The sequence below is a fragment of the Nansenia antarctica genome (assembly GCF_963989245.1).
Source record: "Nansenia antarctica genome assembly, chromosome: 11".
NCBI lineage: Eukaryota > Metazoa > Chordata > Actinopteri > Argentiniformes > Microstomatidae > Nansenia > Nansenia antarctica.
The window spans coordinates 18,506,573-18,524,072 of NC_137681.1; the positions used below are offsets into that span (position 1 = coordinate 18,506,573).

Below are 17,500 nucleotides of genomic sequence, written 5' to 3' on the forward strand. Positions count from 1 at the left end.
TCCCCTGGCGAGGAGGAGGAGGAGGAGGAGTGGTTGTCACGTTGCTAGCGAGGATAAGCACAGATTTATCTGATGTCTTCTTTAAGAAATGAGAAGTAACATCATTCAAAGCTGCCTTTATCCTCGCCTCTAAAGACTCCTCCTGCCGGGACTGAGGGGGTCCAGGAGAACAGACGTAGGCACCGTACAGGGAAGAGGATAGGTTCAGGGGAGAGAGCAGGGGGGTATTCCATCAATGTCGCTAAAGGAACATCTAGGCTTATTTTTGATAAGTCTCGTGAGATTGATGGACTACCCCCCCCCCAGGTAGGAGTGTCTGGTGGAGGTAGACATCAGAGGACAGGCTCATTGGAATGCATGGGACAGAATGAGGAACACTGGATGGAGTCACAACCATCCGTCATTCCCTTCCAAACATTACAACGAGGCCGTCGTCTGATGTCGACGTCCACCACCAGCCTCCCCTGGTGGAGAGGGATGGAGACAGCTTAGGTTGAGCAACACCACAACAACAACAACAACAACAACAACAACAACAACAAAAACAACAACAGGGGCTGACTGCAATCAACACTTTAGCTTCAATAAGAATGATGATCTCAAACTTTATTTTTCTTTTTTAAATGTATTATTTAAATGTATCCTTTTGGTAGGGAGGTATAATTGAAACATTGACATCATATGAGGGACGTCATATTCGCAGGTTAGAAAATCAACCGCAGATAAATGTATGCTCGATATGAGCTCGACATTTGATTATCATCAAATCATTATTTTGGGGATTATTATGCACATGATGAGATCACCTCATACAAAGTCCATTGCAGTTGACCCAACATTAGCACACCACTGATCTGGATGGAGTCGGAATCAAACATACAGACTGCAATACACACAGCCACCACACACACAGAGACAGGAGCTAGAGGTCAGAGGTCAGAAGTTAAGGGTTAGAGGTTAGACATCAATGAGGAAGGCACTGCACCACACTGCACCACACCAGACAAAACGCCTCAGGTAGACATTGCCCCTGAGCACAGGTCGAGGATCAGATCACGCTACCTCCAATCCATCAACAGTGAGGAGGCTGAGATCAGATCTGACTGTGGATCAGTGGTTAGGGGCAACGTTGACCTACGCCACACACAGAACAGCCATTCCTACCATGGTGACTCTGGGAGCGGACTGGCCAATGGTGTTCCCCTAAAAAAAAAAGAACCAGGCACAATGAGTGGAGGAAAGGTCAAAGGGCAAAAGGCAGAGGCAACATTCAAATCACTCATATTAATTTGTTAGTTTTTAGAGGATAAAATCAGTGTTATAAAATAAGCAATAAACATTACACATTATAAAACAAGCAATACACATTAGAATGTACACATCCAAAGACTCTAGTCCCAGCTCTAACCATTCTTCAATGAAGCCATCATCATTGTTTAATTTAATTAATTCATGACATTTTTGTCAGTGACACAACAATGGTACGTACTGTGCATACATTACAGCCTCAAATAATCACACGTACACAGAACAATGAACATAATGGTGACTAATTACTACTGATAACGTTGGATATTGCTACGGCTGTCTTACATTGCATCAGCCCTAGATTAATGACCTCTGTCATCTAGTGTCCGCCATCCAGTGGCACACAAAGCTGCACGTCGTAGAGCACTAAAGGGGGGAGGTGAAGGCGAAGATAAAAGAGGAGAGAAGAGGAGGTGTAGAAGTCTGTGATGTTCTCTACCCCCGGTTACAACAGGGCTCCAGCCATGCGGCACTTTGATCCATCACTATCGATTTACCATCAGCTCCTCCTCACACCGCCTGCCCCCCACACTGAGCTGCATACATCCAGATACAGGGCTGTGTTCCCCAGCTCAGGGGTTCAGATGCGTATAGAAGCCCTGACCTCACAAATACTGACCATACAACCCTACACAAGCCAGCTTTTTGGGGGGGGGGGGGTGTCGTTGTTTTATTGTATTAAATACCCTAGTTTGTTCATTAGAGGCGTGTAGCTGTGAGTAATGCATAACCCTGATTTGACTGTGTATGGATGTCAAAGGGAGAATCGAGAAAAAATATATTAAAAAAACATTCAAAAACGCACACGTTGTGCACGTTGTACTGTACTTCCTTTACTTAATCTGCCCCGTTAGTTCAGGGAGGGTCAAGAAAGATAGATATGTATTTATTTACCCAACAACAGGACTCAGTTTGTAGGAAATGCCGCTCTCACTGAATAATATGCTGTTGTCGGCTAAATACATATCTCTCTTTCTATTTCTATCTTATTATGTCCATGATGCATCCATTGAAGTCTGTCAGTCAAGGATATCGGAGAGTGCTATGACCTTGGGCATCCTGCCAATAATATAGATTTGTTGGTACGAATCAATCAATGTTTCGCAGCAAACAGCCATTTATTGACAAGTACAATGTTACCCCTGAGGATCAGCGGAGGCAGGTGGAGGCAGAAATCAGAAAACAGCCTCATCCTCAGTGTTTGATTCCATTCCATTCTATACACTACAATGAGCCTTGTCCTCTGATTTCTAACTCCACCAGTCTCTCCTGGTCCAGAGAACCTAAGAGTGTCATGTCTGGGTAAACTGATCACCAAACCCTGTTTTCTACCTCCACCAGCCTCCGCTGACACCACACTACACTGTACCACAAGTGTATTTCTACCGCAACAGATTAATAACAACAGGGACGTCATTGCACTGAGGGAACCCTGCAATGGCATATCTACTACTGCCCAGCTTGCTTGTTACCCATCAGAGGGAGTCAATGTTTGCAGAGATTTTCATTTAGATTTGTGCTCCGGGTAAATACCTCGCCATGGGCTCTCCTGCCTCTCCCGCTCCCAGCGCCGGGCTTACACACATTAACAGTACTATCTCGTGAAATCAATGAGGGGGAGTTAGCGTGCAAACAGGTAATTCCAGGAACAAATGTGTGACATCGTCACAAAGCACACAACTGAGATGAGGGGAGATTTCACATTATCACTGCCCCCGAGCTTCAAGATGCTCTCAACAATTTATGCTTCCTCCTCGTTCCCTTTTCTCCCTCTCTGGCGTTTCATCCCTGATCTGGAGGAGGATATTCTACTGAGTTACTGAGGAGGTGGAAGCAGCGACATACTGCCATCAATTCTCAGCCAAAAGGGACAGTGGAAATGTCAAAACAGTGAAGAATACTACGCACATTTTTCCTTTTCTTTTCAGTTTTCGTATATTTCCCATCAGGCAACTGCAACTAACAACACGTATTGTTTTGGCACTTTTCCTAGCCATTCCTTGTTTGTGTGTATTAACAAATCAATAGGCCTCTCTCTCTGTGTACCTGTGGTGCTGCAGCAGCCTAGGTGAGATCGTCATGTACGGTATGTATGTGTGACTTGTTTCACACCCTCCACTGCTGCTACCCTGCTGAGTGTGTTGGGTTGCTATCTCTCCCTGAGATACAGTACATGGCTGCTTACATAACCACAATGTTAGCTATGTGGCTGCTACTGTAGTGTAGCATCATCCCACATGAGCACCCATATTAGATGACAGCATCTGATATGGCTTTTTTAAATGCCATCTTTCTTTTTTTATTAGAATTGTCATTAGCTGACGCCTACACAATAAGGGAACAGGAGAACACTGCAGAGTAAACGTACACATCTAATAGGTTTGAAGGTATAACTAAATAAATACTATAGGCTATACATGGTTTTCTTTGCGTTCTCTAGCACTGTGACTGTGTTTTGGCACTTATTCTTAGAGATGACTTGCGATGACCGTGATGTATAGTTGTTTCACTTACTTTAGACAGATTTACTTAGAAGTACTTATTGTAAGTCACTCTGGATAAGATTGCAAATGCAAATGTAAGGCTTTTATATGGAATTATTCAGCAGATGGTTGGGTTCTTCAGCGATACAATGATGAAGAAGAAATACCAACACATTGACTGTTATCTACTATTGTGTATATGCAAATGAAAAACAAAGGTTTTCAGAGGTTTGGAATGTTGTGTATGATGTTAAATATGTATGTCTACCTGATACAAGTTTGGGATTGTGAGGCATCAAAGCACATTGTGACACATCACAGAACAAATCTGTCAGGGTTTACTAGCCTGCTCTGAAACAAGCTTTCTTCATTACAGTTCCTTCTTCATTGCAATCCCCCAAGCACAAATAGAAGAGGGTGAGCTAGCGTGGAGAAGATAAAGGGAGGGAAAGGGGGAGTGAGATTCGATAAAATGTAAGAGGGCATAGTCATATTTCAGTCCTCCACACTCTTGAATGATCAAAGTGAAAAATGCTGTTTTAATTCCAGGAATCATATCTCATCTCATGTCCACAAGCTCATTATATGGAAACACTTCTGCGGGAGAGGGAGAGAGGAAGAGGGAAACGAGGGAAGAGAGAGAGGGGGGGAGGAAAGCAAATGAAACCAGTGAAAGCTACAGATGTTGTAAAATGGTTTCATACTTTCTTGCCCTTCTGTGACACTCTCCTTGACCTCTCCCTGACCTCTCCCTGACCTATCAACGAACTTTGACCTCCAGAGGGAGGTAGAAATTTCACTCAATCTCCCTGCATTTCAGTAGGCTCTACGAAGCAGTGCTATTCTGACACATCTGACATTCAGAGATACATCTCACTCTCTCAGTATCGATCAGCAGTTCCTCCCAGATGAGAGCAATTGTATGAACCAAGGCAAAGTGCATTGTCTGAATATGTGCATGTTACCAAGTACAGATGTGTGCATACATCATGTCATTAATACAGCAATTGGATGAAGAATTACACCCAGTGTCAGACCCTCAAATATTGCCAAAATTACCCAATCAGATCACTGACCTGTACCCAGTGGTTGATATTGAAAGACACACACACACACACACACACACACACACTCACACACATGCACACACACACACACACACACACACACACACACACACACACACTCACACACATGCACACACACACACACACACACACTCGACACACATCCACATTCCACACGCACACACACGCGCACACTCTCACACACATTTACAGTACATACACACACACTCTCACACACACTTACAGTACATACACACACTCTCACACACACTTACAGTACATACACACACACTCTCACACACACTTACAGTACATACACACAAACAAGCTATTACTTCTTCTTCTCTCCTTCAGCCGTACAATCAGACGCAGCAGGGGACTCCACACTCGTGCCAATACGCTGAGCTAATTCCAAACTCATTAACAATGGGACTGAAACAATTATGCGCACAAAAGCATAAGGTGCTGTCGGCAACAGAAAACAAGACTGCTTTTTTTCCTAGTTGCCTGTCTGTCATTTGCTAAGATAAAGGCTTCTATGAGTCTGCACAGGGGGGATGGAAGACCCCAGTCGCAATTTAATTACCATTTGGCCGAGTCGAACAACAGAGACATAAGTATGCGGTGTCATGCCTGGGGAGGATTGGGTTCATGAATAGAAATGTGTTTCCACAAAGACTGCAGAGAGTTGAATTAATATCTTGACATATTCATCGAGTTAGGATTTATTCCATCTCGTCTGGGCCTTTGGGTGAAAAAGGAAGCGATGAGAAAGGAGCTGGTGAGCTATATCTCCTCAGCCACCATCGAAGTGTTGTTGTAGCCAAACAGAGCGTTGGAGAGACGCTAGTCACCTCTCCCATGCCCTCCAGATGTCACTTAACTTTTCGTTGACTTTTTTCATGGAATATCTAATTGTTCCAAAGCTGAGCTGACTATTAAATCAGAAAGCCAACAAACTCAAAGATAAATCACTCCCTTTTAATGAGGAGGATATCCTTTCTCAACGCTAGCTAACGCTAGTGGCTTTACGCAGTGCCTAAAGCTCAAAAGCTAACAGTATTTGACAATGTGTTCACAATCTGCCTCGGGCGCAAGGCGTTAGTGCGACAAATTTGAATATTGATTAAGGGCACTTAATCTACCTCAGTGCCTATTGATATGTCAATCACCCTGGTAAGTCTAGCAAAGCGTGTCAGTCCGCGGAGCGAAGCAGAGCCCAAGGACATCCCTCCTTTCTGTTGTGGTTTAATTGCTGCTGGCACCGGAGCCCATGACTCATGATGGTAATGAATTAATGAAGTCATTGAGAATCAGTGAGCAGCCGCAGGATAAAAAAACTTCCTGCCGAGAACAGTATTATTCAGTTCGCTACAACTTTATTAACATCTCAGAAAAGTGCCACTAGCCACATCGGCAGGGTAGATCAGCGCACAGAGAAGATTAATGTCAGGGTCCACTAAATAATGAAACTAAGACCAGTGAGGGGTAAATTGTTTGTTAGATAACATTTTATGACAGGTATACGAGTGAATTGCAATGTTTCACTGTCAGTTTTGTATCTGTTTACTGATAAGGGAGAGCACACACACACGCCCGCATGCACACACACACACACACGCACGCAGGCACACACACATACACACATACACACACACACTGCCACTACAGAAGACTAGAGGACCGTTATATAACCCCAGTAAAGCCATGAACTTTAATTAAACAGCATTCTAAATCAATAAACATGTTGGCTCCTCTCTCATTTAACAAGTTCCCAAGCTTCCCCTGACAGAGCGAACTCTGTCCGACCACTTAAAATGATCCTCTAAGCAGCCAAACACATGACTCACTTTGTCAAATACATTTTGGAAACTAGAAGTTAGAAATTCCTGTGTGATAATTGGTTTAAAAGCTCTGCAAGCCAATCAATATCCTCTCAGTGGGAGGGACGGAGGTGAGGCGTGTCACCGTGGGGGGTTAGGGAGCTATCTGACAGAGCCTTCCTAGGATCCAATTAAGTAAGAACCCAAGCTGAGACAGAGAAAACAACCGTGAGAAAGAAATCTATAGAATTAATTTCCAGAAAGGCAGTACCAATTTGGTTGGAAATGAGTAATCTAACACAGCAAATCCATCGAAATATAAATCACTTCTGAATTTGCTACAGAGTGAGACCCAGTTCAATTATTATTTTCTTTTTTTCTCTCTGTCACAACTTGCATTTCTGTTTTGCAAATGTGTACAGTATTTGCATGTCTGTCTATAATCTGTGTGCTCTTAAATCTCCCCCCTCTAACACTGCCCTTGAAATGTCAAAAAACCATCTCAAACATAGAGAGCGATGTTGAAATGTGTACAGTATGTGTCTGTCTATTTGTGGGATCTTGAAACTTCAAACGAGTTCTTCTCACTCAAGACACTGCCCTTGAAATCTCAACAAACCAGGATGAACATCCATAATGGACGTAGATTAGTGGTCGTCAAAAAGTGAGGAAACAGGTCAAGGGGAAGTAACTGTGGAGGAAAGCCAGGCTGTCTGTCTGTGGACTGCCCCGGGGGCTGAGCATGCTGAAGAGAAGCACTCCTGCAGTGTCCATGTGATAGTCTATCTTTTCCTCCACTGAGATATCCCACTGTGATATAATAACAAACATGTACACAGCCCAAACTGACATAAACAACTTCAAAATATTCTATATTTGTAAACAATGAGACAGAATCATTCCAGTTCCCCTCAGCGGTGATAATGGAACGTCTTCAAAGGAAACGGTTAGTCAAGGAGTCTTGTTTGTGTGTTTTTCAGCTCAACATTGAAACTTCTAAAGAAGAATTTTGTCAGTGCACAACTAAAGCATTTGTTACTAGTTTTATAAATATACCATTCTGGTACATTTATATATATATATACATATATAAATATACCACTCTCTCACAAAGGGATATAAACTTCATGTAATGGAAGATAGTAAAATAAATATAAATATAGATAAATAACGTGATTAGTGCTTTAATCTTACTTATAAAAACACAATTCTTCCTAGAGACTGTTTGCCGGAAAAAAACAACACTTTTTCTCAGTTCCAATGAAACATTGTCCTTTCAAGCAACTGCACATCTGTCAATAGATGAAATACAATGGTCTTCATGCGCTTACTTAATTATCACATCCTGCAGTAGGGCAGACCTCCATAGCCAGAGAGCTCTCTTTGACAAGGCGTCATATTTCACGTTGGCATGCGTTCAGTCAAATGAGAGGGAGGCAGGTTGATAGATAGAGGAACCAAAGAGATGATGCATTTCCCCTGTGATTGCTTTCATAGCCATTATTCACCGTGTAGAGTGATTAGTGGGCCTGGGGCTGACATCTCTTCTAGGTCCTGTGTGAGGGACCAGTCTCCTAGGAAGACCTTGGTAGCATCGGTTCACCACTAATCTTTGATTGCCACTCTTAATCAATGGACCGCAATAATGGATTATGCGCGTAGCTATCAATCAACTAATTTAGCAGTAGTCATGGGAGACAGCAATGCAAAGCAATATTGAGAGGTGTTTCTAAAAGAGCATGCTGTATATACCAGTAAACTAACAACAGACTGCTCAAGACATATCCTATTATTTCCCAACTGGTAATTGTGTTGCCAGTTTGAAAGAAGGGTTCTCAGACAGAGCATGCGGTGAAGGTGCATCCTTGACTTGGTCTTGTACAGTAGTCTTCAGAATGCTTCACAACAATAGGACTGTGTCTGCCTATTTGTCTTTCAAAGGTTAAGTTGCCCCTTGCGCATTTTAACTGCCTGTTAAACACTCCATTAAGCAAGCATTAAGCAATAGCACTGTGTTACTGGACAATATGGATGGCACATTACACAATAATGCATGCAGTCTGATTTGCGTTGGTCTATTTGGGAAATGGAATGGATTTGTTTACAAATGAGGCTACATATCTGTGTACTAGTTTATAGTGTGCCTAATACACATGTTGCAAGTGGCCTATATATTCTTCATAACTGGTAAGAGATTATATATATGAATGAATGAATGAATGAATGAATGAATGAATGGTCTTTATTGTCATTGCTATAGTACAGGTACCAAACAACGAAATTTGGGAGGGGTGGCTCCCCTGGTGTTGGGAAAGAAAGAAAAACAAAAAAAAAACAAGAAGGGAAAGGAGGTGGTTTACATAAATAAAGGCTATGTACACTATCCACTATACTATACTGTACAGATAAGACGACTAGGGTTGTCATATTGCACATAGTGTTATTGCAATATATAGACCATAGTTTGAAAAAGGAATTACATAACAACAAAACTCCAATAATCAAGCACATAATACTACTTAAAATGACTTGAATAAAAGGCTCTCCCTGGATTACATTTGAACCAGTGGAGGCTGGTGCAGGTAGACATGGGAGGACAGAATGATGTCAAACACATGCTCATTCCATTCCACGCAGCATTACAATGAGGTTGTCTTCTGATTTCTACCTCTACCAGCCTCCCCTGATTTGAACCAAACAGCTCTTTGGCATTAGGTACATATTGATATTAGAAGCACTGTGATGGCTCCAGCAGACAGGGAATTGGCTGCTGGATGTTCTTATCTGTTCCAGTCAAACTGCATGGTCAAATTCAATTAGAACAAATTAGGGACCATTAGTTATGCCCTATTAAATTATTAGGGGAAAGTCACTTCAAAGAACGGTTATATAAGGATCGTTTTTCTTGGCAAACCCTCATCTTCAAAAGGCAGGTATTCTACTGTAGATACAGAATCAAAGATGTCTGTCTCAGGTGGATAATAATATTATAGGAGTGTTAGCTAGCTAGCTGTGGGGGCTGCCAGGCATTTTTAGAAGCCATGCCCTTGGTTGCTCCCCTTGCCTCAATGGCTGGGACCAAAATAACTCTTATTGGGGATTAGGCGTTACATAACATCTTTGAGAGAATCCTAATTGTGTGTGAATCACTATTTACTTTTCCAGTATGTCAAAGCAATGTGCATTGTGGATTTTGAATTTATCCGGGCCATTAATTTATATCTAGATAACGTCAGCGATGCTTTGCAGCAAAGCCACCAGGGTCTACGGAAAACAGTTATAGCTAAAAGGCTAATGAGCTAGCTAACAGGCTTGCAGTCAATGAGCCGCCAGCACTCCAGATATCATCCCCTGGAAACACAACACACATTTTTGGACTACATTTCCCAGGGGGCTTTGTGGCAGCTGCATGACTGATTCCTCCCAGTTTAATTTAATGCTTTCATGCTTCTCTAGATTGGTCTATCTGCCAGATATAACCAGCATAGAGGAACCCACCCTCCTCAGACAAGGCAGCCGTGCTCTATGAGGATGCAGGAAAACATACAGGAAAACATTCACAGCAGGGGAGGCTGGTGGAGGTAGAAATCAGAGGATGGGCTCATTCATTGTAATGCATGGAATGGAATGAGGAATGGTATCAAACACGTTGGTTGAGCTGTTCATAAGAAGGTTTGAGAGGGATTTTAGACTTCTCAATTACTACTAAATGTACTTCAAACAATAAACTATCAAAAACGTCTCAAAACGTCTCATAATCAAGACTTTCTCAGTATACTTGATTTTAGTTTGAGAGTCTGCTGATTTTCAGACACAGAGAGAGCACTAGCGACAACAAAGTACTAATTTATGCAAACTATGTTCACCACTTCAACTTAATGTGAGGTTATGAATAATGGAAACCACTCTTTTGTGTATGTGTATGTGTGTGGGTTAGGGGGGGGGGGGTGTCTGTACATTATCTCACCATCTTCATTCCCATCTTCGTCTCTCGATATAAGAAGAAGAAAGCTCTGAACTGTGCTTCTTAACGCCATCCTTCATGCAAAGCTTTTTAAGGCTACGGGGAAAAAGATCAAGCAGTGTGTGACTCATCGATCTATGGGGATGAAGATTACGTTGTATTCTGTTCCGTCTCTCCCAGTGAGGCGACGGGTTACAGACCTGGCCCGCGTGGAATGAGCCTGATGCAATGTTGAAGTGGGGGGGGGGGGCCTGTTCAGGTTGGCGTGAATGTTGCTTTCAGGCGACAGATCAATGCCGCGTCCATGAGATGAGAAATATAGGCAAGACATAGCAAGCAAGCGAGCACAATTTAACTCGAGGCTATTCTCTGCATTGTGTGGAGCTCGGCTGAAAAAGGACTGATGCATATACCATTAGCAGGCCTCCTCTCTCAAGAGAACATGCATTGTCAGGACTTCTGTAAACAACCGTTGTTTACAGTGATGCTGACCAGAGTTGATTGTGTGTTTTACATTTTTATCTGCACGAGTCGAGTTGTTTTATGGGGACGACTGTGCCATGCGGAGTCACAACATCTCTCATCACTGCATGTCTCTGCTTCAGGGGGAGGCTGTGCATTACATTTGTGCATTACAATGAGCCCGTCCTCCGATTTCTACCTCCATCAGCCTCTACTGCTCTACCGGCTTCCAAAGATCTTGTGGTGCATTGTGGGAGCAAGCTGACTACCAAGATTAAAACACCGACTCAACAGACGGAGCAAAGAAGGAGAGGCATAAGTAATAGATTGCGTCTGTATTTTTATGGATGGGATTCTTGTTTTTTACACTGGTACAGTGCAGTGTGTCCAGGCCGCTGCTGCTAGCCTTTCACAGTTCATTGCCTGCAGCGGAATTTCTGAATTCTCTCCATTGAGGGAATTAGTCCTAGAGGCTTGCTTTTACACAAACAAGTAACCAAGACGAAGAGAATCCCCCGACTCCATAGATATGACTGAAGATATGACTATCCATCAATGTATTTTTTTCGAAAATGTACAAGACACACTCGCGCACACACGCACACACACACTACACAGACAAACACTACACAGACAAACACTACACACACAGACACACACACTACACACACACTACACAAACTACTGAACAAACAAATCACACATCTCCATCTGCACAGCAACTATGACATTGTAGTCCCAGTATACAACCAGTGAAGCATTTCTATCGCTTCACAGGAACAGGCGGCATTCCTTGAGGGACATGACTTTCGACTGGACACTCGACAGACCTCTCTCAGGAGGGATACGGACCAAGTCTATCATAACAAATCGTCTATCATAACAAACTATATTCTAAAAGAGAGAGAGAGAGAGAAAAGAGTTCTAGCTATAGCAGACGGCGTCTCTACTGTATGTCCCCAGCATATGGAGCCTCCTACTCTGTCCTGTGTGCCTGGGGGGGCGGGGGGGGGGGGCTATGCCTCCCTTTGTCCTCTCCCTCCTTCTCTTCAGGGAGCTTTCCCCTCACTCCTGTCATCCTAGGCATGCTAGCTGGGGGGCTGTTTTCTGCTGTCCTCCCATGGCTGCTGTCACTGACTACTGTCTGTGTGTGTGTGTGTGTGTGTGTGTGTGTGTGTGTGTGTTTGTGTGTTTGTGTGCGTGTGCGTGTGCGTGTGTAGTCCCTGTCTCCCACTGGCCAACAGTACAGTATACCAACTGTGAGGTAATTAAGAGTTGGAACTCCCCCACACAGTAGGGTGGTGGATTGAATACCCATATCTGTCAAACCTTGTTTTCTTTTCAATATTTTGCCTAGTACTGTAGTAAAGTTCTACAGTAAACTTGGGACCACTCTTGCAGCATTATGCCGATGTTAGCCATTAGCTAAGCAGGCAGCACGGCATGTGGTACTGTACGTGTGGAAGTATAGTAGAGAAATCAATCTCAGACTAATTAATGGGTTACTTAAATCTCCCCTTTCGAAGCAGCATCAATAAAACATGATTTTCTAAATGGCAACATGAAAATTAAAAAACGCCAAAATAATGTAAATGCTGTTTCTATCATTGTTACCAGTTGTGGTGTTGACAGTGTGTCACTAAGTACCTGTTTGTTCATAATAGACCAGTGTGAGTGTGACCCCCACCCCGCCAAACCCTGAACCACCCTCCCCTCCAACACCCCCCAGTATCATATTCCATCCATGCTTCACTCAGTTGGAGGTTAACTGGCAGGCTGAGATATAGTATATGTGTGATTTCCCCCCCTCCTACCACTAACAGCCCCTAAGGAAGCTTCATTATTTATCACTATTGAAGGGGGCCTCTCAATTATAATACCTCACTCACCCATGTCTATTACCACAAGGTCTAGCGAGAGGGATTGAGTACCTGTGGCCCCTACCAGCAATAACTCAACCAACCCGCAAGAAAAGTTCACGGCATCGGCGCCGTTGTGACAATGTGAAGGTAATTTGTAGCCCTGGTTAAACGGGAGGGAGGAGGGCAGGCAAGGGTGTGGAACTGGTGTATGGCGTTGCGGATGGCAAATAGATGGAGACGTGCAAGTGCGTGTGGGACGTGGGACGTGGCAGCGCAGTGGCTAAAGGGTGCTCCGTGTCCCTCGCAAAAGATGTTCATTTAACACTTTCTGTGTGATATCAAAATGGTGTCTGAGACATGTCATGATTTAACGAGGAGGTGATTATCCAAGCTGGCTGATGTCTGCAGGAGGGCAGTGTCCCTGTCACTAAGATACAGGAGAATACACCTGCCTTTAATTAAATCACACTTGTCCCGACGACTGATTGGACGATCAGGGTTGGTACCGTAACTGAATTGTTGCGGCGTTAATTTCCTGGCAACATGGCAAGACGATCCATCCGGCCGCTTATTATCTGAACGTTGCAACAACTGAATCATTAAGTTGCTTAGCGAACAGCCTCTAGAGGTAAACAAGGTAAACAACCAGAGTCTCTATCTTTATGTCTGTGTATGTGTGTATCTCTTGTAGATAGAGACAAGGTGACACGTGACAGGGTTCTACAATGGAACACCGTTCAACATCTGCACCTCTGACTCGAGATCAATAGTCTAATACACTCGCCTCAGAAGCCAGACATCTTGACGAAATGAGTCAGCGAATAAATAAGCAATGGCAAAACAAATACACACACCTTCTGTCCCCTTTGCCATGATTGCCCTTTCAATTTTTAATCTTCAGGAAATGGATTTTGAGATGGATCTCAACCTTGAGCTGATACATTTTAATTTCATCCCCCCCATGCATCATTATTTGCACAATGCCTACGGCAGTCGGGGCTTGTGTGCTCGGAATGGCAAGTCCGGATTCCAATTCCACACAGAATACAACATTTCTTCCACAAAACAAAAGGCAATCATTCCATTTGTGTAACCACACAATGGCTCTCTGTGAATGGGAATTCGGAAGGATGGGATGGGGGGATGAGGGATAATGTGGGGTGTGTGAGGGGGGAGAGGGGGTGTTGAAAGATAAAGGGGGAAAGTTATCTGCCTTCCCCAGTCTTCGTCTCCGCTTCCTCGCTATGAATAATAGATTATAGATGAAAAGGGGAGTTTGCCTTGCAGGGGGGGCAAGTAAGCCACCGCAGGAGGCCGGCCTGCTGTAGCACCATCCAGATCAGACTTAGCCAGAGTTAATCGTTAAATTGCCTTTGAAATTGATTAATATAAATGTGTTTAATTGGTGTAATATTAGCCTACTGCTTGCGCGAATAACATTGTGAAGGTCAGTGCTACTCAGTATTCAATTTGTAACTCTTCAGTATGATAAATAGCTTGCTATATTGTACAGTAAACGGTACTGTACAGAGCTGTGTTTTCGTTAAATGTTACAGATTATGGTTTGGAAATGTTTTTTTTTAAACCCTAGCTGTTTTGCACTCTGCGTGGTTCAGTGGAGGCTGGTGGGTGGAGAAATAGGGGAGGACAGGCTTCATCCATTCCAATGAGCCTGTCCTCCGAATTCTACCTCCACCAGACTCCACTGACGTGTTTATGCACTGAAGCCTCTCAGCCTACTTGTGTTGTGGTTGGATTTCTGTTTTGTTTGTGCTTGTTGGACAGAATTAGCAAATATTTCTCCCTCTGTGGATTATTGATCCGTCATCTCCGGCACATACCGGTCATAAGTTGTGTGGCACGGGGTGAACATTACAGTAATAGCCTCTCAAAAGATAACGTTTAAGATTTCGATGAAGTAACGAACACTAATGAAGTTGTATTCTGAACAGAGCGACTAACGGTCGGTGTGGTAGGAGAAGCAAGAGAATCCTTCTGTGATCCGAGAGAGCCGGCGTTGTCCTTTTAGCGTTTTAGGAGATTAGAAATCCTCAGATCACCACCCAGGTATCTAATATAATGGGAGGGCGTTCGCTGCTCACGTACAGTCAGAAAAATGAAATCAATGATGACAAAACATGGGACTCTAATCCCTCCGCTTGTGCTCTGAAACACCAAGGAACCTCCTGCGGCAGAGCTTTGAAACTCAAAGTACCGGGAGATGATCCAGAATACAACTCCAAAGCCTCCAATTCCAACTCCAGCTTTTCATCTTGTAATGTGTTCATACATGGCAGAGATATTTGGGATACATTATTTGTGTCAATAACACAAGTTCATTTGATTTCACACAGGCTGTGGCATTCGGGGTAATCTTATCAGAATCTGTCTGGGATATGGTAAGAGAGAGAGAGAGAGAGAGAGAGAGGGAGGGAAAGAGTGAGAGAGAGAGAAAGGACAAGAACGTGTGTGAGTCTTATATCGTGAAATGTTACCCGTCAGAGCTATCTCCCCGGGGAGCTGGGAGAAAGGAAAGACAGAGCCAACACTATTTCTAGTTTACTGGCAGTAAACTCTTTCAAAGACAGGAGACTAAACAAACCCAAATGTTCCTCTGTGAAAAGCATAGATGATAGATGTTGTAGTCTGGAAAGAAAAAAAACAACAGTGATGAACAATCTGTTACACGATGCTAGTCTTTAATTCGGCTAAAAGACTTTCTTGGAAAAGGCTTGTCAAACAGCCATAGAAGGCTAGGGTATTAGGATGCGTTATGCTTTCGTTTCGCTACTATACACAGCTTCCGAGGTTTGCTAATCAACTGAGCTAAGCGGCCTTAGCGGCATAAAGATGGGATGTTTCATCACTGGCATCCAGCGACTGTACGTCACATCCAGCCTCTGTTCTCTCACACATTTATGTACAGGCCCAGTTGCTCAAAGATGATGAATAACACATCTTAAAGCCAAGGAGCGAAATTAGCATGAAGAACTCCTTGCATTTTAACAGATGCATAAAATATCTGCACTTTACTTTAATGAGCAGCGATAAAAGTTAGCACGTGGCGCGGCGGAGGGCATCCTGATTGATACCTCACATTAGAGTGGTACCGCTACCCAAGCAAACATCACAGCGTGGTCTCTCTCCCTCTCATTCTGTTGTTTTCTCTTTCCCTCCTTCTCTGTGTCTTTTGTCTACCATTCTGTTTGTCTGTCATTTTGTCTGTCTCACTGTGCATTGCGTGCGCATGCATATGTGTGTGGGTGTGTGTGTGTGTGTGTGTGTGTGTGTGTCTCTAGCAAAGATAAAAGCCCATTTTCCCCCCAGCATGCCTAGCTGCTAGACAAATGGCTGTGCTTGTTTCAAAGCAGCCAGAACAGCAGGCCAGTGATAAGAGGAGCTGTCTTCTACCTGTCATTTTCCCTGTCTGTTGCCAGATCTCACGCCGCTCTAATAGTAGGCTACCCAAGAGACTGTGTAAAGGTGTGGAGTGGTTGTTCTGTGACTTGAACACATTGTTCTGTATTTAGTATGCTATGAAGATTTGTTGTTTCATGTCCATGGAACAACCATCTTTTAAAAATGCTGCATGATTGCTGATATTACTGCTACAAATCATCTCAGAGTGGCCTGCTGTCTGGTCCCGTCATTCACTCGTTGGGCTAGCTTCTCCTATCGCTGCCTCTCTCCTCCTCTCTCCTCTCCTCTGCTCTGCTCTCCTCTCTCCTCCTCTCTCCTCTCCTCTGCTCTGCTCTCCTCTCTCCTCCTCTCCTCTCTCCTCCTCTCTCCTCCTCTCTCCTCTCCTCTGCTCTGCTCTCCTCTCTCCTCCTCTCCTCCTCTCCTCTCTCCTCCTCTCTCCTCTCCTCTGCTCTGCTCTCCTCTCTCCTCCTCTCTCATCTCCTCTGCTCTGCTCTCCTCTCTCCTCCTCTCTCCTCTCCTCTGCTCTGCTCTCCTCTCTCCTCCTCTCCTCTCCTCTCCTCTCCTCAACTCTCCTTTTTAGCTCTGAAGAGCCCCTGAATGGCTCTCAACTCACCTGGAGAGGGTGATAAAGAAGGACTTATCAACCCCCCCCCCCCCAGCCTCCACCTCTAAGCGGGCAATCCTGGCATGTGTTTACCTGTGATAAAGAATGAAAAGAAAATGCCCCACATGCCCACTCAAAGTAAAGCGCCAGGTAGCAATGCAGCTTGGCAATTAACACGTTTACTATTTCTCACTGTCGCACACACACACAAACACGTTTCTCAGCCTAATCCCACACCTTCTGCATATTCAGATGAGCCAACACCTGAGAGTGATGGAGATGTCTTTCCGTCTCTCTGCTAATTGTCTGTGAGAAATCTGTCCAGATCGTAGGTAGAGGCTAATGAGAGCTGTGGCCCTCTTGCTCTCTGAAGGACCCCAATAACCTGTCCTCATTGACTATTCTGAAGAGTGCTTAGCCAGCAGGTCAGTGATGCCAACTCCCTCAACCGGACCACCAATATAACATGAGCTGACAGAACTGTACATGGAGGAGCGGGCTGTCAAT

At 43.9% G+C, this 17,500-nt stretch overlaps 1 protein-coding gene across 12 annotated transcripts in view; it reads right to left on the reverse strand.

The window, feature by feature from the left end:
* LOC308167356 (shisa family member 6) overlaps positions 1-17,500 on the reverse strand; it is a gene marked incomplete at both ends in the record, with an annotated part of 49,995 nt that overhangs the window by 16,107 nt on the left and 16,388 nt on the right. For 9 of the 12 annotated variants that reach the window (XM_080541763.1, XM_080541762.1, XM_080541771.1 and 6 more), the window contains one exon: positions 1,165-1,203. The exons of the other annotated variants lie outside the window; for them this stretch is intronic. In XM_080541763.1, coding sequence (XP_080397889.1) covers positions 1,165-1,203 — 39 coding nt within the window. The remainder of the gene's footprint in view (positions 1-1,164; positions 1,204-17,500) is intronic. 12 annotated transcript variants of the gene reach the window in all.